This window comes from Falco cherrug, chromosome Z, assembly GCF_023634085.1.
Source record: "Falco cherrug isolate bFalChe1 chromosome Z, bFalChe1.pri, whole genome shotgun sequence".
Classification (NCBI taxonomy): domain Eukaryota; kingdom Metazoa; phylum Chordata; class Aves; order Falconiformes; family Falconidae; genus Falco; species Falco cherrug.
Window position 1 is genome coordinate 11,851,931 of NC_073720.1, and position 25,731 is coordinate 11,877,661.

At 59.0% G+C, this 25,731-nt stretch overlaps 2 protein-coding genes across 15 annotated transcripts in view; both read left to right on the forward strand.

Moving 5' to 3' along the window:
- Nucleotides 1-7,415, forward strand: part of TLN1 (talin 1) — a 35,404-nt gene extending 27,989 nt beyond the window's left edge. For all 3 annotated transcript variants that reach the window (XM_055698888.1, XM_055698890.1, XM_055698889.1), the window contains 9 exons: nucleotides 74-259; nucleotides 377-484; nucleotides 3,410-3,515; nucleotides 3,654-3,778; nucleotides 4,041-4,166; nucleotides 4,302-4,364; nucleotides 4,610-4,792; nucleotides 5,454-5,579; nucleotides 6,213-7,415. In XM_055698888.1, the coding sequence (XP_055554863.1) occupies nucleotides 74-259; nucleotides 377-484; nucleotides 3,410-3,515; nucleotides 3,654-3,778; nucleotides 4,041-4,166; nucleotides 4,302-4,364; nucleotides 4,610-4,792; nucleotides 5,454-5,579; nucleotides 6,213-6,344 (1,155 nt within the window). In that variant the 3' untranslated portion in view covers nucleotides 6,345-7,415. The remainder of the gene's footprint in view (nucleotides 1-73; nucleotides 260-376; nucleotides 485-3,409; nucleotides 3,516-3,653; nucleotides 3,779-4,040; nucleotides 4,167-4,301; nucleotides 4,365-4,609; nucleotides 4,793-5,453; nucleotides 5,580-6,212) is intronic.
- Nucleotides 7,416-10,994: 3,579 nt separating this feature from the next.
- TPM2 (tropomyosin 2) lies at nucleotides 10,995-25,059 on the forward strand. Of its 12 annotated transcripts, none has more exons than XM_027801931.2 (9): nucleotides 10,995-11,236; nucleotides 12,331-12,456; nucleotides 18,855-18,988; nucleotides 20,018-20,135; nucleotides 20,258-20,328; nucleotides 21,100-21,175; nucleotides 21,307-21,369; nucleotides 21,703-21,772; nucleotides 24,755-25,059. In XM_027801931.2, the coding sequence occupies exons 1-9, from the start codon at nucleotides 11,123-11,125 to the stop codon at nucleotides 24,835-24,837; spliced, it is 855 nt and encodes a 284-aa protein (XP_027657732.1). In that variant the 5' UTR covers nucleotides 10,995-11,122; the 3' UTR covers nucleotides 24,838-25,059. The 12 variants fall into 12 exon arrangements, with proteins under 12 accessions (XP_027657732.1, XP_027657734.1, XP_027657735.1 ...); XM_027801933.2 differs by lacking the exons at nucleotides 21,100-21,175; nucleotides 24,755-25,059 and adding exons at nucleotides 20,576-20,651; nucleotides 23,515-24,748; XM_027801934.2 differs by lacking the exon at nucleotides 24,755-25,059 and adding an exon at nucleotides 23,515-24,748.
- The last annotated feature ends 672 nt before the right edge of the window (nucleotides 25,060-25,731 follow it).

The window sequence follows — 25,731 nt, forward strand, 5'->3', positions numbered from 1 at the left end:
ACATCTGCGGTGCTGTGGCTGTTGTCCCACTTGCCAGCGGCCCTGTGTGTCACCACTACCTCTTGCCTCGCAGGTCTTCTCCTCCCTTGTGCCTCCTGCCAAGGTCTCCACCCCTGAGGACTTCATCCGTATGACGAAAGGCATCACGATGGCCACGGCCAAAGCAGTGGCTGCTGGCAATTCATGTCGGCAGGAGGATGTCATCGCCACAGCCAACCTGAGCCGCCGTGCCATTGCGGATATGCTTCGTGCCTGCAAGGTGGGTGGGCAGGGGATGTGCGTCTAGCATGGATTTGTGGGTGGCTGTTTGTGCTCGCAGGGGTGGTGCTGGATGTGAATCATCCCGTGGGTGAATTTCCTTGTCTATGGGTTTCAGGAAGCTGCCTACCACCCAGAGGTGAGCAGTGATGTGCGGCAGCGGGCCCTGCGCTTTGGCAAGGAGTGTGCTGATGGCTACCTGGAGTTGCTGGAGCACGTGCTTGTGGTGAGTGTCCCCACTCCAGTTCTCGGGGTGGGAAGAGGCTGCCCATGGTAGCCGGGGCGCTCCCCAAATCCCTGAGGTCCTCTGAGCTCTGCACCTCCTTCCACTGAGGTCTTTGCATGGCCCTCTTCACTGCCCGTGCTGGCACAGCACACAGCTGAGCCTCTGCCACAGGAGCAGATGTTGGAGAGACAAACAGGCCCTGAAGAAAGTTATTTGTCTAACAACAATGGAGGTTAACTAGCCATAAACAGATGGAGGCTGGAAATTCAACAACATGGGAGAAAAATCCTAAAGCAGCTTCCAGTAAGAGTGAGGGGAGTAAAAAAATTTCAGGCAGTGTGAAAACAGACCTTGTTAAGCTCACAAATAAATGGGAGACAGGCAGTACTCTTGATAGCAGAAGTGATGACATCAAGCACCCACTGCACCCTTTTGATCTGACCTTCCTCCCCGTGAGTTACTCCCAGAGGCTTCAGGGGACTGCTTTAATTTTCTGTCCTAGAAGATAAGTATAGTTTACAAAAGCAAATTCGGAGTGGAAAGCAGTGGAAAGCATCCAGTGATGTCCTTTCAGTTGTTTGTGCCTTGGCAAGATCACAGAGATGGAATCAAGGGCACTTTGAGAGCTGCAAGGACTCTCAAACCAGGGTCAAGACAAAGACTGAGAGCAAGTCGGCTCTGTGGCAGGGTTTCACTAAGCTGGTTAGAAGGGCTTGGTGAGAGTCTGTTCAGGTCAGAGAGAGGGCACTGGAGCTCAGCCAGTGGTTTCCTGCAGGGAAAGACCCTTTAGGCAAAAGGTAACCAGCACTAGCAGCACAAAGAGGAGCTGGGCAGGAATCAGAATCAGTGGCTAGAAGTTGAAGCTGGGCATAGGGGAAGTCGAAGGGTGGTTTCATCTGAAGGAGGTAACCACTGGGATACAGTTCCAAGGGAAGCAGTGAGTTTTCAGTCCTCTACATCTAGATCAAGTATCTGTCTGGATGATGCTTTAGCTACATGTAAACTGTGGCACCCAAGGCTGGCATGCTGAGGAGAAATTATCTGGCTGACCTGTTGTTAACAGATGATTGGGCTAATGACTTAGTGTGGCAGTACCCAAAGTCAGCCTGCATGCAGGAACATGCTATTCTGCTGTATTTTGGGTGAAATCATCCAGCTGCCATGCAGCGTCTCTTGAATATCATACATTGGTACATGGCATGATATGTTCTCTGGAGATGCATCTTAGTAAGCTCATAGCCCCCAGGGTGCCTTCAGCTCCAGACAAGAGACCATTTAGCAGTTTTGATCACGTTGTCAGAGCAGAGAGCAGACTTACTCATGTGGCATCCAGTTTGGATGCGCTTATGAGGGCAAGCCAGCCGTTGCTGTGTGTCTTCAGCTTGGGGACGCTGAGCCACATGCAGCTCCAGTGGCATTGCTGTGATGGCCCCACAGAAGTCCAGGATAAAGCCATGACCTTCCCCAGCCTCTGCAGCCCTCTCGTCTGTGAAGGCAGGAGTGAAGCTCATGGGTCCCATTTATCAGAGGGCAGCAGGTTCCTGGAAAGCCGTGAGCAGGAAGGATGTAGGGGAATGGAAGGGGACATGGTGGGTGTTGTACTGCCTCACTCCCTGGCAGCAGCAAGTCCATTGCTGTACGCTGGGTCCCCATGAGAACCAGTGTCTTGCATGAAGTGTGAACAAGCATGGTTAGGGTTCAAGACAGAGGGTTTTTTGACTGGGGCTGGAAAACATGGCTCCCAGCAAAGGAGCAGGAAAGCCTGCATATTTCACTGGGAAGGGGATGGAATTTCAGCCTGCACAGGGACTTGGTATTTGGTAACAGTGGGTCTCTTCCCTCCAAAAGCAGAGAGATCTGGTGACTGAAAGCAGTGAAGCAATTCAGGGTGTGGAGAAGTAAGGTGTGAGGAGGATAGCAGCTGCATGGCTGCTCTGGATGTAGATGGCTCCTCTGGCCATGGGAGCCTTGTCCAGGTGCCCTGGCTCACCTGGCCCTGTGATGCTGAAATAAGCTAATGATGGCAGCACAGCTCCCAACCTGGGACTGCTTATCCTTCATTCGCACCTCTTGGCTGCCCTTCATCCCTCACCAGAGAGCACCCACCTTCCCTTACCCTCCCCATGCACCCCATCCCCAATACCTCTGTGTCCCGGCTGGGGCATTCACTGCTTTCTTCTCTCTCTTCTCCCTCCCTTCCTGTCAGCCGGTGAGTAAGGCGACATTGGGGTGCCTGCTGTGTCTAACCTCAGCATGAGCCTTGCTCACGGCGTGTCTGTGTGCCCAGCCCAGTGCTGGGGTGGCACTTGCGTGTGTCTGCAGGACCCCAGGGCCATGTGTTTGTGTGCATACTCACACCCACTGTAGCTGAGGGACAGCTGCATCCTGTGCGGTGCGAGTCAGGCCGGCAGTGAGCTCTGCTTGTGCATATGGACCCTATGTGTATGCACACGTGTGCTGTGGTGTGTGCATGTGTTGTTCCCCCACTCCAGTAAAGGACGCTCATGGCTCTGCCTTCTATCTTGTCCCAGCAGGGCCAGCCCTCCTGGGCTGGTACATGGCTCCAGAGTGCCCCCTGCCTTTGCCCAGCTTGAGTTTGCAGACGAATCTTTGAAATGGGGACAGCAAGGGGGAAATCTTTCAGGAGCTTGAAATGCTTTGAGAGGGGGAAAAAGTCTTGGAGGTGGTAGCTGCCGAGTGCAGGAAGGCTTGCACTGAGGCTGCAGAAGGGTTAAGGGGAAGCTCATCCCCTCCTCGGGCACAAGACCAGCCAGAGTCACTCAAGAAAGCATCACAGACCGTGCCTGAGTGTACACATGTGAGGGGGAGCTGGGAGTTCCCACCTTCCTTCCTTGGGGAGTGCACCCAGAACAGACCTGTGAGGCTCCCCTTTTCCAGGTGCTTACATGTGCTCCTTCCCCACAGATCCTGCAGAAGCCCACTCACGAGCTGAAGCAGCAGCTGGCAGGGTATTCCAAGCGAGTGGCCAGCTCTGTCACTGAGCTCATCCAGGCAGCTGAGGCCATGAAAGGTAAGGAAATGTCCTGCTCAAAGGGGCAGCACCAAGGGCTGGGATTAGGGTGGAGGGTTTAGCAGCTGATAGAGATGTAGGGTGAATCAGAAATGAGGCCGCACACAGGTGTAACATGCCTTGTTTCCTGTTTTCTAGGGACAGAGTGGGTTGACCCAGAAGACCCCACTGTCATCGCTGAGAATGAGCTGCTGGGGGCAGCAGCTGCCATTGAGGCTGCAGCCAAGAAACTGGAGCAGCTGAAACCAAGAGCCAAGCCCAAGGTAGTGGGGCTGGGCTGGGGCTTCCCTGCTTGTGCTTCAGTCAGGTGTGAAGACCCATCCGACAGCTCATCCCTCTTCCTGCGTTCCTGCTGCCTTCCACATCCCCAGCTTGACTTTCCTCGGGCAGCCTGCTCCCTCCTGCACCCCACAGCCCATAATCCAGCTTTATATGTGCCCCCTCAGCCCCCTGCAGCCATCATCCTGCTCTTCTCCGTCTGTCCCAGCACCCCTGCCTGGACTCACACCCTGTTTTTGCCTGCAGCAAGCAGACGAGAGCCTAAACTTTGAGGAGCAGATCCTGGAAGCTGCCAAATCCATTGCTGCAGCCACGAGTGCCCTGGTGAAGGCAGCCTCAGCGGCCCAACGAGAATTAGTGGCCCAAGGAAAGGTAGGGTTGGAAGAGGGAAAGAAAAAATGTAGGACTGTGATAGGTTCTCCCTTATGGGGCTGCTTGTAACCCTCACGCCCCATGGCAACAGGTGCATGGGCCAGTGAACCTCACTCTTCCTTTTCTTCCTTGTAGGTGGGCGCCATCCCTGCGAACGCAGTAGATGATGGACAGTGGTCCCAGGGACTCATTTCAGCCGTGAGTATCAAAGTCATGCTCAGGGGACAGGGGGCACCCTCCTCTTGGCCCCTGCTGCAAAGATGAGGATGTTCTGCCGTTGCACTTCTTGGTGGAAGAAGCAGCCATGCTTCTTGTTCCCTCTCCCACCACATGTGGATGGGGTTGGCTCCATCCCATGTCCTGCAACCTTCTTGGTGCCAGGCAGGGCATACCCTCCCCAGGGGAGGCTCTTGTACCCCTCCTGACAGCTTGTCTTGCCATAGGCACGCATGGTGGCTGCTGCCACCAACAACCTATGTGAAGCCGCCAATGCAGCAGTGCAGGGCCACGCCAGTGAAGAGAAGCTCATCTCTTCTGCCAAGCAAGTGGCTGCCTCCACAGCACAGCTCCTGGTGGCATGCAAGGTGAAGGCTGACCACGACTCAGAGGCCATGAAGCGGCTCCAGGTGAGTCCCAGGCTGCCCCTCCAGCCCCAGCTTCCTCCTGCCCAAGGGGTCTGTGGGAATGGGGTAAGCATATGGGTGCTCTCCAGGGATCACGCTCCCTGCCTGTGTCCCATCAGCAGGGAGCTCACTGGAGCACAGGCTCCAGGTTGCTTGGACTTCACTGCTCTCTGTGTGCTAGGTGTGTGATGCTGGGCTGCTGAGCTGGGTGGCGTTCAACGATGTTGAACTGGCACAGGAATGCCTGAAAGGCATGCACTGCATCGCTGGCATTTGAGAAGTTAATGATTGGGGGGCATGTTTTGTAGCACCCTTAATCCTCAGAGGCCATGGCGCACGAGGGGTTAATGTCCTTGCACTGGGGGGTTAACGTGGGGTCCCAGCGCTGGTCCCTCGGGGCCAAGGGCTGGGGAGGGTCAGCAGGGCTAGCCCCCAGTCCCTGCCCCACAGCTCAGACAGAAGCCAGAGCCCAGCTGAGAGGAGCAGCAGCGCCTGAAATGGTCATGAGCGGGCAGCAAAGCCATGTAAAGGAATCCCTCGCACACCCGGCTGCCTGCCCTGCCTGCCAGCCTGGCCTGGGGCAGGGGTTCGTTCACCACCCCCGGCAGCAGTTGTACCCCGGGGTTATGACTTACGTTTCCACTCCCCCTCTTCTCCGCTGCAGGCTGCTGGCAATGCAGTAAAGAGAGCCTCAGACAATCTGGTGAAGGCAGCGCAGAAGGCAGCTGCTTTCCAGGACCATGATGAAACGGTGGTGGTGAAGGAGAAGATGGTTGGGGGAATTGCACAGGTGAGTAGCGAGGCTGCTCTCATGGGTCAGGGGCAGCTCTGGCTGCCACCACAACCAGTGTGTGCCTGTCTCAGGAGCACGTCCAACCACCCACTAGCATGGGGCATGTCTTTGGAGAGCATCAACAACATGCTGCAGGTGCACCCATCCCACCCAGTGTGTTCACCCTCATCCTGTGACATGTAGCAGTGGTGTAGCTGGTGGTGGTGCACGCTCCCAGGAGTGTTAACGCCCTAGCTTCTCCTTGGTGCAGTGCCCACACCATCCCGGTGTCCATGACGTGTGTATGAAGGGCACAGTGTTGGGTAAGGGGTAAGAGCTGCTTGGCATGGGGTGTCACTGGTCCCAGCGCTGCCCCCCAGCTACAGGCTCGCAGCTGAGAGCCTCTACGGGGCCCGTGGGGCTGAGACCCGGGAGCTGTGCTGCTCCCCATTGTGTCCAGAGGACTCTGGTCCCACCACAAGGACAACAGCCCTCATGCCTGGGGCCGCGCCAGTGCAGGGAGGCTGTGGCTGTGACGGGGGGAGGAAGCAGCAGCCAGAGAGCCGGGCTCTGGGGTCGGCATTGACCACAGCAGAGGCTTCAGCCATCCCTGTCAGAGACAGCTGTGACTCTAGGGCTCTCTACTGGCAGATCATCGCCGCCCAGGAGGAGATGCTGCGCAAGGAGCGGGAGCTGGAGGAGGCACGGAAGAAGCTGGCCATGATCCGGCAGCAGCAGTACAAGTTCCTGCCCTCAGAGCTGCGGGACGAGGAGCAGAACTGAGCCCCACGCCCTCCCACTATACGCCGCACAGACTGCCGCCTGCCAGCTCCTATTTAAGACGATCAGCCTCAAGCGAAGGGCTGCCTGGGCTAGACCAGAGCTCTGCCCGCACCCAGAGCACCGGGACTAACCCAGCCACTGCTCCAAGCCGGTGCCGCACCAGCAACTCCGCTTCGCTGCCCAGCCCACCTTCCCACGCACACCCAGGGCACGGCCAGAGCGTCCGGAGGGACCTGGCTGGGGTGGGAGCTGGTGCTGCACCGGCTCAGGGCTCACCCCCCAGCCTCAGGGTGCGGGGCCAGAGAGCCCTCCATTACAGGGGATTTTTCCGTGTGCCTTCTTTATTCCTACTCGTGCTCCTTTCTTCCCGCTTCTCCGTGCAGGAGGGGGAAGAGGCGGGCGGCTTGCCCTCTCCTGTGCAATGGTGCACAGGGAGCAGCATGGTCTTCTGCTGAGCTGTCACACGGAGCTGCCTTTTACCTCCAATGCCTTATTGCTGGCTGAATCTTCTTCCTCCTCCTCCTCTTCCTTTTGCTCCGTAGCTTCCCTGGGAGGCACTGAGCGCCACCCCCCCCCCTCCACCCCCCTCAGCCTGGGCCTCTCGAGCAGGACTGGAAGCCACAGTGCCTCCGCTCAGGACTGGGGGGATGTGATGGGTTCATCCCCAGAGCTGCTCTTTGCCTTCCCCCTGCCCACAGCCCCAGCCAGCTCTGCCTTCCTCCTCCTTTCCAAGTGCCTGCATTGTTTTCCAAGATCTGCAGTATTTTTGTAACTTTTCAATTTCTCTAGTATTGAGCCTGCAGCTTTCGAAGTTCATTTATTCCCCTTCCCAGCTCATGCCCTGCCCACTAACACCCAGCTCTTGCTGGGGTCCTGCAGCCCAGCATCCCACCCCTCCTTGGCTCTGGGACCCCCCCTCCCCCTCCCCCTTTGCACTTGCTGAGGCTTCTCTCACTATTTTGATACTTCAAGCATCCCATATTAAAAATTGAAGGAAACCAGCTTGGAGTGGAGTAGGGGATGCCAATGTCTCCTTGGAAAGACATGCTCATCAATAAAATCTGGTTTTCCTGCTTTCTCGCCACCTGTGTATCAGCTCGACCCCCCCAGCAGAAAGGGAGGGCTGATGGGCAGGGGGGACACGGGCGCCTGCTCTCCTGGCAGAGGCAGGGGGATGTGTAGCAAGGGTGCTTATACAGCATGGAAAATATTTGAGGCATGTCCAGCCCCAGGCACCCAGCAGGCTGGACCCCTGCTGCCAGCCATGTGCTATCCCTCGCAGGTGCTGCTGGGGGGCCACCACCACGGGAGGGGGGCCTGGGGGTTTTGTTGCTGGGGGCTTTGGGGAGGAGAGGGGCAGCTGGGCTCCTGGCGACGTTCCTGCTGCCAGCTGAAGATATCCCTGGGTAGGGTGCTACAGGGGTGCAGGTAGGGGACCACCTGGTGGCCCACTGGTGTGAAAGCAGCAGCCCTTGGATTGCTGTGGGTCCGGGAATGTGGCTTGAGCCCTCCTGGCTCCCTGTGCTGAGCTCACGCCCCGAAATAGCCCCCTGGGGCTGACCTGCGCGGGCAGCAGCTGCCCTGAGCGTGTCCCCACCTGTTCCCACCCTGTCACTCAGTGGGGATTCGGGGGGACCAAGTGGCAGGGGGACAGGCAGGGATGCTGCAGGGTGGAGCGGGGACGTGTCCTCTGCCTCCAGGACCCATACCTGTCAACGTGAGCTACAAGCATCGTGGTGAGGGCAGCATCCCACTGCATCCCAGTCTGCGACCCCTGTCACCTTGCGGGCATGTCACTGGGGGTGCGGAGGGGCTGTCCCCCCTGGGACGTTTGCCTGTGGCCAGGCTCCAGGGTGGATTTGTGGCTCTCGCAGGCATCCCAGTCCTCCCAGCTGTCTCCTGACAATCTGCGCTGACCTGACCCGGCACCAGGCTGTCACCCAGGTACCAGCGGTGCATGGAGTCCCTTTGAGTCACCAGCAAGGACAGTGACTGGGCACAGTGTGGCAGCGGCCCGGGCCTCATTCTGGCATCCTGGGGCCAAAGGAGCTCCAACACCCCCAGCAGAGGGCTGCAAGCACATCTGCTGCTGTGTCCTCTGGGCTGGGGTACAAGGGACCCCAGCAAGAGCTGGGCGTTAGCGGGCAGGGCATGAGCTGGGAAGGGGAATAAATGAACTTCGAAAGCTGCAAGGGGTGGTGGTCCAAACACCAGGGGAGGGACATGGGGTGCAAATGGTCCTCTAAATGTTGCCCACTGGAGCAAGGTGTTGCTTCAGTAGGCAGGTTTGTGCAAGCACACACAGAGGCTTGGAGCTGGGACACCACAGTCATGAGGTGCCTGCGCCTGTGCCTCTGCAGGGACCCAAATCTGGGTATGTGGGAGGCAGGCAGTGCAGCCACAGCCCAGCTTCTGGGGCAGCCCAGGGACAGCACAAGAGGCTGTGGCATGGCTTGCATCCTGAAAGTTCCCATTAGATGGCAAGACAAGCTTTTCCCTGGGGGTGCAGTCAGACCCTCGAATGGGGCACAGAAGGGGGTCCCCATCCTTGGAGACCTTAGCCCAGGATGGGGCAGCAATGGGAGGGATGCACACCCAACATGCCTGTGCACCCCCATGTCTCAGAGGTCACCCCAGAGTATGGCCTTGAGGGTAGACTCATGGGCCTGGGCACTTGGATGGCCCCAGCTGTGCCAGTCAGATGTGGTCATGATGCTTGGAGCAAAGGGGAGCGGGCAGCAAGGGAAAGCTGCATCCTTTGCGGGGACACCTGCAGGCTGAAGCCCTGCCTAGATCCAGAGCAATTGCCTGGCTGCTCACACCATACACATCATAATCTTTCCCCTGTGTGCAGAGCCTATGAAGTTGCTCTGGGCCAAAGCATCCCACAGAAAATCATCCATCCTCACCCAGGAATGGTGGAATATAGATCTTCCCCCTCCCCTTGGAAGCTGCGTGCTGGCGGTTACTGACTCTCCTTGTCCAAATATGTGCCTAATTTGTCAGTATTAATAGCTGCTCTCCAGAGTCCAGCGGCAACTCTTTCTGCTGCTTTCCCCATGGTGCCAGCAGCCCCTCAGTCCTTGGCTGCTCCCATCCCTCCTATGTCCCCAACGGCCCAGGGCCGAGGGGTCCTAGAAAGCCACTCTCTCCAGCTCTCAAAAACTTTTTGCTCCTCTCACCTTGGAGAACTGGTGCTGAAAAGTTGCGGCAGGCAAGGACTGGATGCAGCCCTGGGGCAATGGGCTGGGGGAGCCCATACACCCCCCCTGTTCTTGTCCCATCCCAGTGTCCCCACATGTTGCACGGCTCCTGCGGCCCCTCTGCCAGCTTCTCTCAGCACCCCCAGCCAAGAGCCCACCCTGCAGCTGGGAATGCACCAGAAGCATTTACAAGTGTTATTAAAGCATGGGTTATTTTTGGAGGAGCCAGGATCTGAAGGGTTTGCATTTTTTTGCCTGTGGAACACAGTTTACTTAGAGCAGAAAGACGGAGAAGGGTGACGAGTTGTCTGTGTGCCCTGTGTTTCCATGAAATGCCACCCTACGGGCTGTGCACATGCCAGGTGTCCCTGTGGGTACAGGAGATGTTGGCACCTGGGTGCAAGACAGCAGGGACGTGGATGCCAGGGAGCCTGCACAGAGCTGGGGCCCTCCTGCCCCATCGTGACACAGTGACGGGAAGGTCAGGGGCTCCACTTGCTTCTCTCCTGTTTTTTTTTCCCCATGTGGGCAGTGCCATCTCACAGTGTCCCCAAGTGCAGTCACAGCCGATGGATGTCCCTGAGTGCAATCACAGCCTGAGAGTGTCCCCCAAGACTTCACTGCCAGCCTGTGGGTATGCCCAAGTGCCATGCCAGCCCCTGAGATGCCCCTAAGCCAGTGCCAGCAAACAGGGTCCCTCAGGCCTCAAGGTGCAGTCACAGGGAATGGGGTTTGTCGAGGACAGTGCCAGCCCTGCAATGTCCTTTAGCATGGGGACAGCTCTGGCTAGAGCAGAAGCAGGTCCCAAGCCCCGGGGGGGCTGGCTGGTGGTGTTTCTGGAACTCAGTAATAGCACAATGCCAGCCCATGCAGTCCCCAAGGTGCTGGGGCAGACGTGGCATGTTCCCCACCATGGTGAGAGGCCATATGGGGTTCCCCCCAACCCAGTGCCACCGAGGAAGTGCCACCAGAAATGGCCCTACCAAAGTGACCTGGGGTGACCATAGCACAGTGCCCCCAGGCCCCTAGCACATTGGCCTGGGGTGTCCCTTGACTGGTGCCACCGAGGTGTCCCTGGAACTGTGCCATGGGTACACTGGGGTGTCACTCACCCAGTGCCACTGGGATACCCCTACTGCAGTGCCTGGGGCGCCCCTCACACAAGGGTGTCCCTCTCCCGCTGCCACCAGGGTATCCCCAGTGCCACCGGGGTACCCTTGGTGCTGTGCTCTGCAGTGTCCCTCTCACAGCGCCACGGCCCCGGCGCCGGGCGGGGACACCCCCCCCCGCGTCCCGCTCGGTGAGGGGGCCAGTGGCGACCAGTCCCTAAAAGGTGCTGGCGGGCGAGGGGGCGTGACCGGGGCGGGGTCTGCCCGGCGAGGGGGCGGGGCCTGCCCGGCCCGGTCCTCCCCGGCTCTTAAGCAGCGCGAGGGGCGTGAGCGTAGTACCAGTGCTCCCACCGCCTCCCCCGAGCTCCCTCCCCGGCCTCCGTGCCCCGCTGCTCCCGCTTGCCCCTCGGCCCTCCACGCCCCGTGCTCCCGCCGGTCCGCGCCCCGCCGCCGCCCCGCCGCAACCATGGAAGCCATCAAGAAGAAGATGCAGATGCTGAAACTGGACAAGGAGAACGCCATCGACCGCGCCGAGCAAGCGGAGGCCGACAAGAAGCAGGCGGAGGACCGCTGCAAGCAGGTGAGTGTCCCACCGATTCCAGCGGCATTGCCAGGTAACTGCTGCCTTAGAAATCTTGAGCCCCAGGGACTCTGTCCTGCTGGGTGTCCAGCTGGGACACCCTCCGCCCTTGGGAAGTGTAGCCCTGGGGACCCTGTCCCAGTGGGTGCCCAGTGCCGGAGACCTTCCCATTCTGTTTCCAGCCCGGGGTCCCCTGTCCTAGGGGTGCCCAGCCCCAGAGACCTCCCCTCACTGAGTTTCAAGTCCGGGGACCCCTATCCCTGGGGACCGAGGACCCAGGTGACCAGCCTTGGAGACTCCTGTCCTGGGGGTACCCAGCCCCAGACATCTATTCTCACTGAGTTTCAGGCCCAGCAACTCCTGTCCTAGGGGTGCTCAGCCCTGGGGACCTTCCCATGCGGTTTCCAGCCTCAGAGACCCCTGTCCTAGGGATGCCCAGCCCCAGCAGACTCCCCACACTGAGTTTCCAGCCTGGGACCCGTCCTAGCGACCTTCCCTTGCTGAGCTTCCACCCATGGGACACCCTGTCCTAGGGGTGCCCAGCCCTGGGGACCTTGCCCCACTGGGTGTCCTGCCTGTGGATCTAAGGTGTAGGGATGCCCAGCCCTCGAGACCCTGCCCCACTGAGTGCCTGTCCCAGGGGACCAGCCTGTTACCCTTCACCACTCGCACTGGTTTTCTCAAACATGCCTTATCTCCGTGGGACACTCCGGTGCCACCTGCTTATGCCTCTGCCAGGGAGACTGTTGGGAACAGCATACTCCTACCCCAGCCACATATTGATGGGGACCTACTTGGTGCCCCCCAGAGCTATGTCTCCCAGTCTGGACCACTCCAGTCCCCTACACAAGGAGGGACCCCACCCTCCCTTACCCCTGCCAGGCTCAGGGATCCTGGGGACTACTCTGGTCCTGGGGAGCAAGGGCTCCCTGAGGACATGTAGACTCAAAACTGACAGAAGGAGTGTGTCCTGGTGCTTCTGCAGTGTCCCCAACCTGGGTGTCCCCAGGAGAAGGATTGCCACCCCCGCTTTCCCCCTTAGCCTTGTTGGCACCACCATCACCCCTGACCTCTGCTCTCTGTCCGTTCCCCAGTTGGAGGAGGAACAGCAGGGTCTGCAGAAGAAACTGAAGGGCACAGAGGATGAAGTGGAGAAGTATTCTGAGTCAGTCAAGGAGGCCCAGGAGAAGCTGGAGCAGGCGGAGAAGAAAGCTACAGACGTATGTAGGCATGACAGCAGCCCCTCCCCTACACGGGTGCTGGACCTTGACCATGGGGGAGGGGGGGGGCGTGCAGTTGTGAAGGAAGAGGGGGGCCTTATATGGAAAGCATCTGTGGGGAAGACTGTCAGGATCCCATTCCTGCGACGTTGACTCTAAACCAGGCTGAGATGCAGGGCAGGGAATCGGACGGATCCTACTTGGGGTGCGGGGGCACCACGCCAACTGTGGCGGGCACCACTCAGGTCCTGCTTGGAGCTTTGTGGGCATCCACCTGTCCAGCTCCCCAGCCCTAATGGCGACGAGTGTCCCAAGCTGTGTCACTGGTCCCCAGGCACGCACCTCAGCAATGCTTGTAGGAAAAAATCTCTGGCACGCACTAAAATGTGGCAGGAAAACAAAAAGAGTAGAGGAATGGAAAAAGCTCTTGCCCATGGCCTGCTGCTGAGTGCTGGCTGCAAAGAAGGATGCTCGGGGTGCATGTTGGGGACTCGATCATTTTGGGGTCCACTGTGCCACCCTGTACCCTGGGAAGGGCAAGGCCAGGAAGAGTTTTATTTAGTGCCGTTACTGATGTTTCTCCTGGGAAATGGATACCACTGGGGAGATGTTAGGAAGGTGTTGAAATTGGCTGGTGCCCAGCCAGGATGAAGGGTGGAACAGCTGTGTGTGGCCACAGAGCCACTCAGGGATGGGGTATAACGACCTGTGGTGCCACACAGGGTATTTGACACCCTATAAATAAATCCTCCTTTTGATAGCCAGTCCTTCTTTCATGAAAACCAACCCTGGAAACTGGAGGAGAAGCTAAAGGGGAGCCGGCTGGAGCACAGCCAGCAGGGCACAGCCAGGCTTTTTAGGATTGAGAATATTCAATCTCAGCTGGTTTATGGAGCTAAATGGGGGAGATGCGTCAAATCTCTGAGGTGGCCGCCAAGGACGGGTGAGCAGACAAGGGCAAGCAGTAGCAGCACAAGTACCTGGGGCAGCCCAGGGAGTGGCCGGGGTGGCTCCCCAGCCTTGTTTGCTGGCCCTATAGACCTGCCTCAGTTTAGTTAGATACTAAACCAAGTAGTTAAAATACTGAAAATCCTCTGGAAGGGCACATTTATCCCAGCATGGGGCAAGCACGTCAATCTAGGCAGGATCACTGCTCTGTGTAGTGGGGCTCACACTGGCCTGACTGGATCCATGCTGGTGTGGGACAGGGCAAACTCAGTGTGGGTTCTGGCTGAGCGTGGATGAGATGTCCCCAGTCAGGGGCGCAGAGGAAGGGGTTAGTGACAGCACTGGGCAGACATCGGCCATGAGGTGCAGAGTGGTTTGCTGCTGGCAGCGGGCTGCGCGATGCCATCCTGAGCAGGCAGAGTGTGCTGGCCTGCTCTCGGTCCACCGTGGCTCGGCAGGTCCGTGGGCTTCAGCACGGAGTCCCATCGCAGCAGCTACGGTGAGCAAGAGCCGCTGACCTCTCTAGGGAAAGGCCGGTGGAGGAGGCACGGGGAAGGAGCAGCCTCAGGGAGGGCAGACTGGCTGCAGCAGGTGGAGCGCATGGGCAGGGCTGGGTGCCCACCACCAGCATGGCTATCTCAGGTCCTTCCCAAAGCCTGGAGAGACTGCACCATGCGTAGGGCTCTGAGAGTCACCAAGTTCCCATGCCAGGGACTTGTATGTGCTGACAGCACTAACTGCCAGGGCTCTGTCATCTCCTCCCTGCAGTGAGGTGCAGCACAGCTCACAGCTCCAGTGGAGGAAGCACAGGGTAGACCCCCAGAGCCCACCCACCCACTTCCCCAGGGATCCTCATGCCCCTCTTGGCTGCCAGGACACCATGTGCCTGTGAGCACGGAATGTCCCCAACCCTTGGCCAGGTCGAAGCCCACCACAGTGATTCAGGTGGGCTCCTGCTCTTGGCAAAAATGTCAACAAAGGGCTCACAAGAATAAATCTCCCTCTGCTTCGGTAGTGCCCTGCCTCTTGCACTGGATAGCAGTGCACGAAGCACACGGGGATGGCACTAAGGGATGGAAGTGCAACCCGCCCCAGGCACCTGGAGGGGGGTCAGATGGTGGCGCGGACCGGGGAGCACCTGACCCCTGATCAGCAGCTCCGTGGTGCTGGCAGCCTCTTCCCAGCAGCTCTGGGGGGCCACCGTGGCCCCACCACCCCCTGTACCCAGGAGGAACAGCCTGCAGTACCTAGGGCAGGATGCGGGTGGGGACTGCTGGACATGGCGCAGTGCAGAGGGCGGGTTTAGCCAGAGAAGACCCCTCCAGCCCCAGGTGTCCCCAGCCGGTGGCCTATCCCCGGCCACCTCAGCGGGACTCGGGGAAACTCCACTGTTCCCAGGCCATGATCCCAAAAGCTTCACCCAAGTTCCCGCCCCAGTTGCTCTCCCTGTCCGAGGCTTTGCTCTTATTTGGCCATTCCCCGAGCCGGTGGGAGGGAACGGGGCTCTGCTGGGAAGTGACTGCATCCCTGGGTGGGGCCAGCGCAGGAGGCACCCAGCCTGGCGCTGCAGGACCAGCGTGGCTGCCCCCCAGCATGCCCCCATCTCCCTGCAGCCAGCTCACCCCCAGCCTATTGCTGCTGGGGACCCCCGGTTCTTCCCTGGGCCCCGTGTGCCGGCTTGGGGGCACTGTTGCCACCCAGGTGTCAGAGTGGCAGTGGGGCAGGATCGGACAGGACTGAGGCCAAGCCCAAGGCTATGTCCTCCCCGGGGGACCTGCAGCTCTGCCTCTTCCATGGCCGCTTGGCCGGGGGCCGTAGGGCTGCAGGGCACTGCCAGCAGTGTGGCTGGGTCCCCCCAGGACCCCTGGCCCTGAGGGCAGCAGGTGGTGTCAGCTTGGGAACTGGAGTCCCTGGAGGCAGGTGTGAAGTGCAGCTGGGGCTGCCTGGGAACTGTCAGAGCTCCTTAAAGGAGGATTGAGTGCCACCAGTGTCAGCTTCTGATGGATCCAGGCATGTGCCCTGGCCAGGATGCAAGGCTAGGAGCTGGGGGACTGGCATTCACCCATAGGACAGAGCCCCTGGGGTAGCTCCATGGTAGACCCTGTGGGTCTCTGTGGGCATGCCGGCCAGGTCCTCACTGGAGGGAGCAGAAGCCAAGGTGTTGAACCTGGCTGTGCTCCAAGGCTCCAGCCACAGGTACCCTGGGAGGATGCCTGGGAGTGGGCTTTGCCCCATGCCTCTCATAGACGTACCTATGGTCCCTATGGGGGGAAAAAGTCCTTGACTCCCCTCAGCTCTACAGCAGAGGTGGTGGAGAGCAGAGCCTGGGGAGCATCCATGGGTATACTGCTCCTGCACCCAAGGAGGCTTGCAGAGGCCAGGCTCTGGCACACCCAGGCACCCTGGGCCCCCTTTTTCCCCCCAGGGCGGGGACTCTCTGGGCTCCTTTCCATTGCTCTGGGGGATGTCGCTGGGCCTGTGTACCCCTGCTGGCGGGCACTATGCACCTTGCCCAGGGAGGGAACTGTGTGCCCTGCCTTGGTGGTGGGCTGGAGTGGCTGTGTCCCACGTCTTGGCGTTTACTGTGAGCCCTGTCTGGGGGTACCATGTGCCCTGCCAATGCGGACTCTGCATTTGCCTGGGGTGACACCATGCACCCTTGTCGCAGGTGGGGGGGACAGTGTGCCCAGCCCAGAAGCCAGTGTGCGCCTTGCCTTGGGTGAGTAGGGACAGTGACCCCTGCCTGGGGGGGACCATGTGTCCTGCCCAGTGGGGCACCCTATGTCCTGTTGGGGGGGGGGGGGGGGGGGGGCACTGCGCATCCCTGCCGATGTGGGAGCTGTCCCCTGCCGGGGGTGGGCGCCGTGCACCCCGCCCGGAGGTCTCCGTGCGCTAGCGGCGGCCCAGGTCGGCCGGTGGCAGCAGCAGCAGCGGGAGGAGGAGCAGGAAGGGATGGAGGCAGGGCGGGCGGCGGGAGCGGCCGCTGCCTGAGCGCTTCCTGCCCGAGCCGGGCGGATCCCACAAAGGGCTCGGCGGCGCGGCCTCACCGCCGGCAGCCCCCGCCATGGCCGGCATCAGCTCCATCGACGCCGTCAAGAAGAAGATCCAGAGCCTGCAGCAGGTGGCCGACGAGGCGGAGGAGCGCGCCGAGCACCTGCAGCGGGAGGCCGATGCCGAGCGGCAGGCCCGGGAGCGGGTAAGGGCCGCCGGGGCGGGGGGGGGTGGGGGGTGGGGGCCGTGGGGCGCCCCGGCAGCCTCCCGGGATAGGCCCCCCGGCGGAGGCCCCTCCGCCGGTGCCCTTCTCCGTAGGGTGACCGCAACCGCCCGCCCCCCGCCCCGGCAGCCGGGGGGTCCCGGGGGAGCTGGAGGGCGCTGCCGCGCGGGTGCGGTGGCATCTGGCGAGAGCCCCTGGGGCAGGGGGCTTGGGGCAGCATCCCTGCCTCCGGGCTGCCTCCTCCAGCTGCTTCCTCCGTGGGTCTTGCGAGGGATGCTCCGTGCCGTGGGGCTCCCGGGGCAGCGGGGAGCAGTCAGCGGCCAGCTCTGCCTTGGCTCTGCTTGGGGCCAGCCAGATCGTGGGAAAGGATCCGCTCACTTGGAGACCGGCAGCATACACAGCTAAAAATCCCGTGCCCAGGCTCTTGTCTGGCTTCCAGTGGGTTCAGCGGTCCCGGCCACAGCAGTCACAGAGGATTCAGCTCTCCGGCGTGTCCCTTTGTGGGGACAAGCCACCCCTTCGTGCTGCCACCGAGCAAAATTTCCACTCGGGCATTTCCAAGCTGCAGCTTGTTCCTGGATTGGCTTTTTTATTGTTTTTGGGACTGGTGGTTTTCTTCTTTCTTTTTCCTATGCCCACTCCTTTAACATTCTCACCATATCAGGCACGGCAGAGCTGGGTGCGGTACCGGGCTGTTGTCACTTGGGCTGTGTGCGGAGGAAATGGCCCCTTCCTGCAGCCGCAGATCGGGTTCCCCGGTCACTGGGAGCTGCTGGAGAGCTCACATTCCCAAGTATCCATCTGGGCAGCTCTGACCCATATTGGGGGTGATTCCCTGGGAAAAGAGCTCTTGATGAGGTGAGGCAGATGCCACAGGCAGAGCATCTCCTCACGAGGGCCTGTCCCAGCTCCTCATTGGGTGGTCTGGCTGGGGATGAGCTCTCGGTGAGCCTGGAAAAAGGGTTGTTCGTGGGGTAGAGGTGGCCGTTGTGCCAGCTGTGGGGCTGGCCGCCCTCCCGGCATACTGCTGGGCTGTCCCACTCAGAAAGGTGTTGGCTGTGCCTGCCCCCACCCTGCCAGCTCACCGTGGGGGACTGTGGGTGCTCAGCGGGGCCATGCAGAGTGACAGCCCCTCACTGCTCCCACAGTCCCCTTGCTTGGCCAATGTCCCCTGGGGCATTCCTAGTGCTGGAGCACAAGGCTGGCCAGGGCTGGGCTGGGCACTGCAGCTGGCCAAGCCTGCTCCAGCCTGTGAATAAACAGGAGACATTATAGCCTGGGTTGGTGCATGCCTCCCTGTATCTTGGTGCACTAGGCTGCTCCCTGTGGGTGAGGTCTTACTGCCACCCATCCCTTTGCACCCCGGGTTTGTCTTCCCCACAGCCCGCCTGCCCCTGCTCCATGGGGAATGGGGCTGGGAGCTGCTGAGGCAGTGTTTCCCGGCAGCGGTGATGGAGCAGGGCTTCACAAATGGAAAGAGCGCAAGGCCAGGCATCGAGGGGCTGGCTGGGGGGGCAAGGGCCACCACTTCTGGCCAGCCCCAGCTCCTGGTCCTGTGCGCAGGGAGCCTGGGAAAGCAGTGGGTCCCAGTTTAGTGGGCCCTGGCAGCTGCAGCTTGGCCAGGCACCAGCCCACGGAGGGCCACTTGCTCCATTGCCCCCTGTGCTGTGCTGTGCATCAGCTGGAGGGGGGGCTACATTTGGCTTCAGGTTGCCCCATTGTGCAGGTCGGGGGAGGGGGGGGGGGTTATGTCCTGCAGGAGAGGCTCCCGGCTCACTCCACTGCCTCCGTAAACAGGAAATCCACAAGCGTCTCTACTCTTCTTTTCAGGGCATTCCTCCCCCTTTACTCACTGCTCTGCAAACCCCAAATACCATCCTCATTACAGCACGGCTGCTTATGGCCACTCTACCCCCGTGAACACACATCATCTATATCCAGGGTGGGAGCTGGAGGTGCGAGGATGCAGTGAAGGGGCTGCATGTGTGTGGCTGGGGTGCGTGGCGGGGAGGAGTCAGTGTCAAACAGGGTGCTAGGGATGGAGGAAACCCCATTGTCCTTGTAGAAGGATGAAGGGATGCATGGTTGGGCATCCCATTCCAGTGAGCATTGACTGGCTTGTTGCACAGTGCCAAGGGGTGTTTGGGATATCAAATGAAGAAGTAACCACTGAAAATGCTTTTTAAATTATAGATGTATGAAACATGGGGTTATTGATGGGTTTCTGCTTTCCCAGGCTGAGGCTGAAGTGGCTTCTCTGAACCGCCGTATCCAGCTGGTGGAGGAGGAGCTGGACCGAGCCCAGGAGCGCCTGGCCACTGCCCTGCAGAAGCTGGAGGAGGCTGAGAAGGCAGCTGATGAAAGCGAGAGGTGGGATAGGAAGGGACAGCAGGGGTGGCTTCAGGTGACCATTAATTGTTTCACAGTGGGGTCCCTCTGAAGTGACCTTGGGGGTTTGTGTTGTTTTTCCTGAAGACCCCAAAGGAAGCCACAATGCGGAGAAGTCCCCAGTATCCAGGCATTCTTAAAAAGGCTTTGAAATTTCAAGGGAACTCATAAATCCTTGAAATATTTCATTTGCAGTTTATACAAATATCAGGCTGTAACTGAAGCCAGAGCTACGGGAGCCTGTGTTGTGCCTGACAGCAGCTTCCTATGCTCCAAGGCTGAACAGCAGCCCAGGAAGGGGTATCTGTGTGTGGAAACCAGGGTCAGCTTTTGAGAACAAACCGTTCTCATTCAAAAAAAACCAGTCCTGTAAAGTGTGGCAAGCAGATTTCCCAGGCAGGAACCACTCAAGCAAGGACACTCAGGTTGATGAAAGTACCTGGACATGTCACAGCATTCCTGACAGTTACATGAGCTTTTCCCTCCATTGGCAAAGATCAGTTTGAACAACAGCATCCAAATGAGAGGGGAAGAGTCTGCAGGACTCCTTACTGTGGAGGTTCATAGGGGTTTGGTGATTCTCTGCTGGTGCGCATCACCCCTGAATGAGAAAAGATGTTGCCACGGGATGTCTTCTAGCATTTCCTGAAGGCTGCTGGCCTGTCAGGCTGCTTTTGTGCAGGTTGCAGCTGGCTCATCCTGCACTGCATACATTTTTCCCCACAAATGGTGGGTTCAGGACCTGCCTGCTTGAGAGGCCCCATAGCCACATCTCCTCACTCTGTAGTATGGCCCAGGGGCCAGCTCTGCTGCTGTAATTGTGCACAGGAGCATCTTTGGGGTACTGCTGGTGTGATGCTGCTGTGTGAGGTGGCCAGCAAGTGCCAGCATCCCTGGGTGATGTCCCATGTTTCTAGAGCTGAGGATGCTGGGTTCAGGCACAGCAGGCAGGAGGTGCAAGTGCCACCTCTACTCATGGCAATAACGTCTTCTGGCTTGGGCTTTCCTCAGAGGCATGAAGGTCATCGAAAACAGGGCCATGAAAGATGAAGAGAAGATGGAGCTCCAGGAAATGCAGCTGAAGGAGGCAAAGCACATTGCAGAGGAGGCTGACCGCAAATATGAGGAGGTGTGGGCCCCCTTCCCCAAGTCCTGACCCCCCAGCAGCACTCAGGGCCACCTCCTCACAGCCCTGTGCCCCCAGCTGGCGCAGGCATGAGGCTGATGTGTGCCTCTTGTTGCTGTTGACAGGTTGCCCGCAAGCTGGTTGTACTTGAGGGAGAGCTGGAGCGCTCAGAGGAGAGAGCAGAGGTGGCAGAGAGGTGAGCAGGGCTCCTGGTGGGCAGCGCGCGGGGGTCCCCCACAGCCCTTGCCCCAGATCAATGGCAGCCATGAGGATGGGGACGTCTGCATGGGAACAGGCATGTCCCTCCCTGGGAGTGGCAGGGTCTGCTATCAGGGTGGTCCCTGGGCTTGCAGGCTGGGGCAGGGCGATGCTGGCCTTCCAGCAGCACATCCTTGACCCTGTTCTCTGCTGTCCCCCACCGGGGTGCCCCCCTTTCACCCCAGCCGCGTGAGACAGTTGGAAGAAGAGCTGCGGACCATGGACCAGACTCTCAAATCCCTCATTGCCTCAGAGGAAGAGGTACTGGGGCAGGGGCGCGGGGTGACACGCAGTAGCCCCCCTCTCTGTCGCTATCTTTCGAAACGTGCAAACCACCTCTTTCCTCTCTGCACCACTGCCTCCACCGCCGACCTTTCCTCACCTCCCCCTTTGGCAGGTGCAGGCTGGGCACACTCTTCCATCCCTCCATGCCTGCTCTCCTCAGTGGGGCCAGCAGGAGCCTGGCCAGTGGTGATACACGGGATGTCCATGCAAGGAAGCGTGAGGAACGGATGAACGGATGTGTCCTGGCAGCTCCTGCTCATGGCAGCTCTGCTCCTTCTCCCTATGTGCTGAGTTTTCTCCTCTCTCAACTTGTTTTCTCTCTTTCTTTCCTTCTTCCCCCCACCCGCTGTTTCTGCTGCCCCCTCCTGCCCCCATCTCCTGCCCGCTCCCGCTTCCCCTCCTGGTGACCCTGCTTGGGATGTAGTAAATGTGGTGACCTGGAGGAGGAGCTGAAAATTGTCACCAACAACTTGAAGTCCCTGGAGGCCCAGGCTGACAAGGTAGGACCCGGCAGGGCTGCTGGGGCTGGACAGACTGCATGGGGTCTGGGGGTCCTGGGGTCTCCTGCTGGGGTGAAGTATAGCCAGAGGCATTCCATGGGGCTCATGGGTGCCTGTCTCTGTCTCTGCAGTATTCCACCAAGGAGGACAAGTACGAGGAGGAAATCAAGCTTCTAGGGGAAAAACTGAAGGAGGTAAGGCATGCGAGGCTGGTACTGCCTCAGCGCTGGCACAAGTTTGCCATCCCATGTGGGTTTTGACCCTGTTGTGCCTGCATCCTCTCATCATTCGCCAAACTGCAGCCCTGCAGCAAGCATGTCGGGTGCCTGGGTCTAGGATGCCCCCCATCAGTCTGCTCTGGTTTAGGGTGTGAGGGTTCATGGGGCCCTTGTTCCTTGCCTTTCCTAGGGGAGGGCTCATGGAGAAGGGTACCAGAGGTGCACACGGGGCAGATATGGGGTCTGGTGCAACCTACACTGTCCCTGTCGAGCCCCACAGCTCACCCTCTACCTGCTTTGCTCCCCCAGGCTGAGACACGGGCAGAGTTTGCAGAGAGGTCTGTTGCGAAGCTGGAGAAAACCATCGATGATCTAGAAGGTAAAATGTCCCTGCTGACCCTGACCCTCCTTCCTGGGGAGCACTGGCCACAGGGTGGCTTGTGCAAGGTGAGGAGGTGAGCAGGGATCCCAGCAATGGGGAGGCTGGATGACATCGTGTCTGCTGTGGGAGTGCAGAGCTGCTGGGGTCTGGGTTCTGCTCTCGGGTGGGCAATAGGGCTGTATGCACGCTGCCTGTGCACCCACACTCCTGCTGCCTCGGCTCCCTGCTCACAGTCACTCTCTCTCTCTGCTGCCTACTGCCGACCCTGCTCCACCATCTGCCCCTGCTTGCCCCCTGCCTGCAGATGAAGTATATGCGCAGAAGATGAAGTACAAAGCCATCAGTGAGGAGCTCGACAATGCACTTAATGACATCACCTCCCTCTAAGCCCCTCACCAGGCACCAGCACTGCATCCCCCTCACTGTCTGTCCCCTTCCCAGCTCAGCCACTTGCCTGCCTGGCCATCCCACTGCTCTCCCAGCCCACTCTGTCCTGCTCTGTTCTTCCAGGCCTGTGCCTGTTCATTGGCTCCTTTGGAACAGGAACCAGTCTGAGGTGTTGCTGCAATACCCCCGTCTGTGGGAAGACAAAATTTAGGTGCTTAGGCATGTCTGCAGTAGAGGGGAACAGCCTCTGGGACCCCCATGTGCCCATGTGGTTACAGGTCTGTGCTACAGTGTTGGCAGTGGGGAACAGGGCTGTGCTCCGACAGCTCCTTGCCTTGGCTGCTGAGCAGCAGGAGCATCAGAGACTCTGCAGCTGCAGGGCTGGGGGGTCACTTGCCTCAAACCCCTAGCAAAGGCCCTAGTGTTGCTTGCTGGTTCCAGGGTGGGAAGGACCGACACAGGGGAAAGCAGCACCTCTGATACCACCTCTGCTGCCAAAGCTCAGGGCTGGGGAGTGGAAGTTTGGGTCTAGCTGTGGAGGCAGACATTTCCCAGGCAGGCAGGTGGGCAGGCAGTCCTCAAACCCTGACCTCCTCCCTTCTGTCCTTTGCGCATCACTCTTCAGTTTGCATCTCATGACTTCTTTTATGTTCTGTCCTTCTGGATTACGAGTTGGTCTCAATAAAGCATTTTCTTTCCTTGGTTTCTCCTTTGTTTTCTTCATACTACTCTGTCCCTCATTTCCTGTTTGTCTCATGCAGCCGCTTGCAGTGGGGTGGTAGCAGGTGGCTGCAGACGGCTCGCGGCCATGGGACCCCCAGGATGGCTGTGGCTAAGCCCTGAGCAGTTCCTGCACTGCCAGGGTGAGTGGGACGGGGCTTTTCATGCCTCAGCCAGGGAAGTGACCTCTGCCATCCCCTGGCTCTCATACACATCTTTTCTCATTTTGTGCCATCTTCTCTATGACTCTTTTGGCCTGAAACAGCCCTTGTCCTCGCTCCCAGACATTGCCTGCAAGCAGCTACATCAGCCCTGGCATCTCCCCTGTATCGCCTTTCCCGTAGGAAGGGGCTGACCCTTCCCTTCAGCAGTGATTCCCTAATTGGGTCCCTGGTCCTCCTCCTCCTCCTTTCTCAGCATCGTACCCTGCCCCAGAACCCTGTTCCCAAACTGATGGACCCACAACCCTGTCCCTGTGTCAGGACTGCCTGCCTCCTCCTGCCACTCCAGCTTGTCTCTGCTGCTGGCTGTGGGATCTCCAGCAACGGTTTTGGGGAATGCTGTCTCTTTTCACTAACTTGCCTTTCTCTCTCTTTTTCCCTCTGCTGCGCTGATGTCTCTTTGTTCTCTAGACCGGTCCCAGCAGGAGGCTGAGAAAAACCGCGTTCTCACTAATGAGCTGCGGGTCATCCTTACTGAACTTAACAACTGAGCTGCCCAGAACTCCTGACCCCAGCCCAGCCTCCCTGCCTTGTTCTGGCCAGGCTGGCTCTGGGCTGGGAGCCCTTACTTGCTCCCTGCCAGGGTTACGTGGCATGTGGAGCCTTGGCTTGTCCCCGTGGGTGTAGCCACCCTGCTTGAGGGGGACAGGGAGCCCCTCTGGAGCTGATCGGTTTTTCCTGGGAGAGGAATGAGGGTTTTTGTGATGTCCTGGGACACTCATGTGGTGATGGCTGTCCCCCATCATCAGGCTGGCCCTGCTGGGGGAGGGACACAGTGATTTCTGTTGCTGCCTTCATCCCCTTGTCCCAGGAGCCAGCAGCCTCTTCCTCCTCACTGTGGTCACCCCAAACTGTGCAGGGAGGATCCCCTTGGAGTGAGGTCCCTGCATGGTGCTGGGAGGGCTGGGATAGGACCTGGGGACTTGACAGCACTTCCTGCCTCAAGTCTGGGGCAGGGGACAGGGAAGAGCCCAGTAATGGAAGATGGGGCTGGGTGGGCAGAGCTCTTATACAATCCCTGTCTCTAGAGGGAAAGAGGATGCCATTTGAAAGTGAACCCTGGAAGCTGCCTCAGCAGTGGGCTGCCTGGCAGAGCTCCTCCCTGAAGTCTTGTTAGCTCTGCTCCTTCTCTCTCTGCTGTTCTCTCTGCCTGCCCTCTGGGGCTGCCTCACTCCTTCATGGAGCACCACTGGATCATGCAGCAGGCGCTGGTTCTTCTCTTTCACTGGCTAAGGGCATACACAGCATGTAGTGGTGATGCCCTGGGGCTGGATGCGCTAGTGGCTGGCCAAGGAATGGTACCTGTCTGCAGCAACTGCATTGCAGAGGGACTGGCCACGGGCAGTGGGGCACCATGGGAGGATGGAAAAGCTGAAGAGTGGGGACTGCCTGTCCCTAGTGATCAGCCTGGGTGGTCTGGCCGCCCCAGCAGGTCCTGGAGTGGCTGGACTGATCACTGCTGGTGATGGGGCTGCTTGCATGGACCCTGCTCCACAGGGGGCCCCCACTCAGCTGGAGGCTGTTGCTGTACTGAAATGTCCATTTGTGTGTGTGTGTCTGTGCTTGGTGTGGTGTGGGTGGGTCTGGCTGCACCTGGATATACTTGGGCTGTGTCTGTGTGTGTGTGGCTGTGTCCCCCTTGTATTCACAGAGAGTCTGGCCAGTGCCAAAGAGGAGAATGTGGGCATCCACCAGGTCCTGGATCAGACCTTGCTGGAGCTAAACAACCTCTAAGCCTCCTTGGGAAGCCCCCATCCCTTTTCCCTACCCAACACATGCACCCTACTGGCATGCTCAGGATGTCATCAGCTGAACTTCCTCTTGGCCAAATCCACACATCCATTGAGAAGGGAAGCCCTGCAGCCTTACACCGTGTGTCGGGGGCATCTTGTCTGTGCACAGCCTGACTGGCTCTGTCCTATCTTCATGTCCAAATATTAAAGCCGTTTGACAAGATGGATGGGTGTGTTTGGTCCTTGTGGGCAGGTGTAGGCACTGGGAGAGGTGGTGGGCGTCTCCTTGCCCAGTTCACACAAGGTGGCTCTGCAGGGGCTTGGGTGCAGGGCAGGTATGGCCAGCCTGGGGATGTCCTCTGTAGCCTTGGAGGGCTGGCAGTGGCAACACACATAGTTTGGGCTGCGTTCCTTCATCTCCATCACTTCCTTCAGATGCACAGGAAACTTCAGCGTCTCAAGCTCAGTTCAAACTCGCCATCCTCTTCAAGTGCACAGTGATAGACAAATGTCAGTGGCATGTCCCCTTCCACAGCCAGCATGTTACCTGCTTGGCACCTGGGGAATCCACAAGGTCTTTGACCCCTCCCTGGAGTCTACTTCATGGTTCATGCTCATGATGCCATCTGAGAATGCATACAAGCGTGTGACCATGCATGCACTTTATTAGTTATCAGGGTCTTCTCCAGGTTAAGCTGTTTACCCTGTGTACTAGTTGCATTTTCTATTACTGTTGCTGAATGCCTGCCTGAGGGACAGCTGTATAAACTAGCAAATATTAATGCAGTAGGCAACTACTTCCCAAAGCATTCAGGAAGTTTCCTCCTGGGTTGCTGTGTTTTCTCCAACACAAAGAAAAGAGCAGCACGATGTGTCTCATTGCCATGACCGAAAC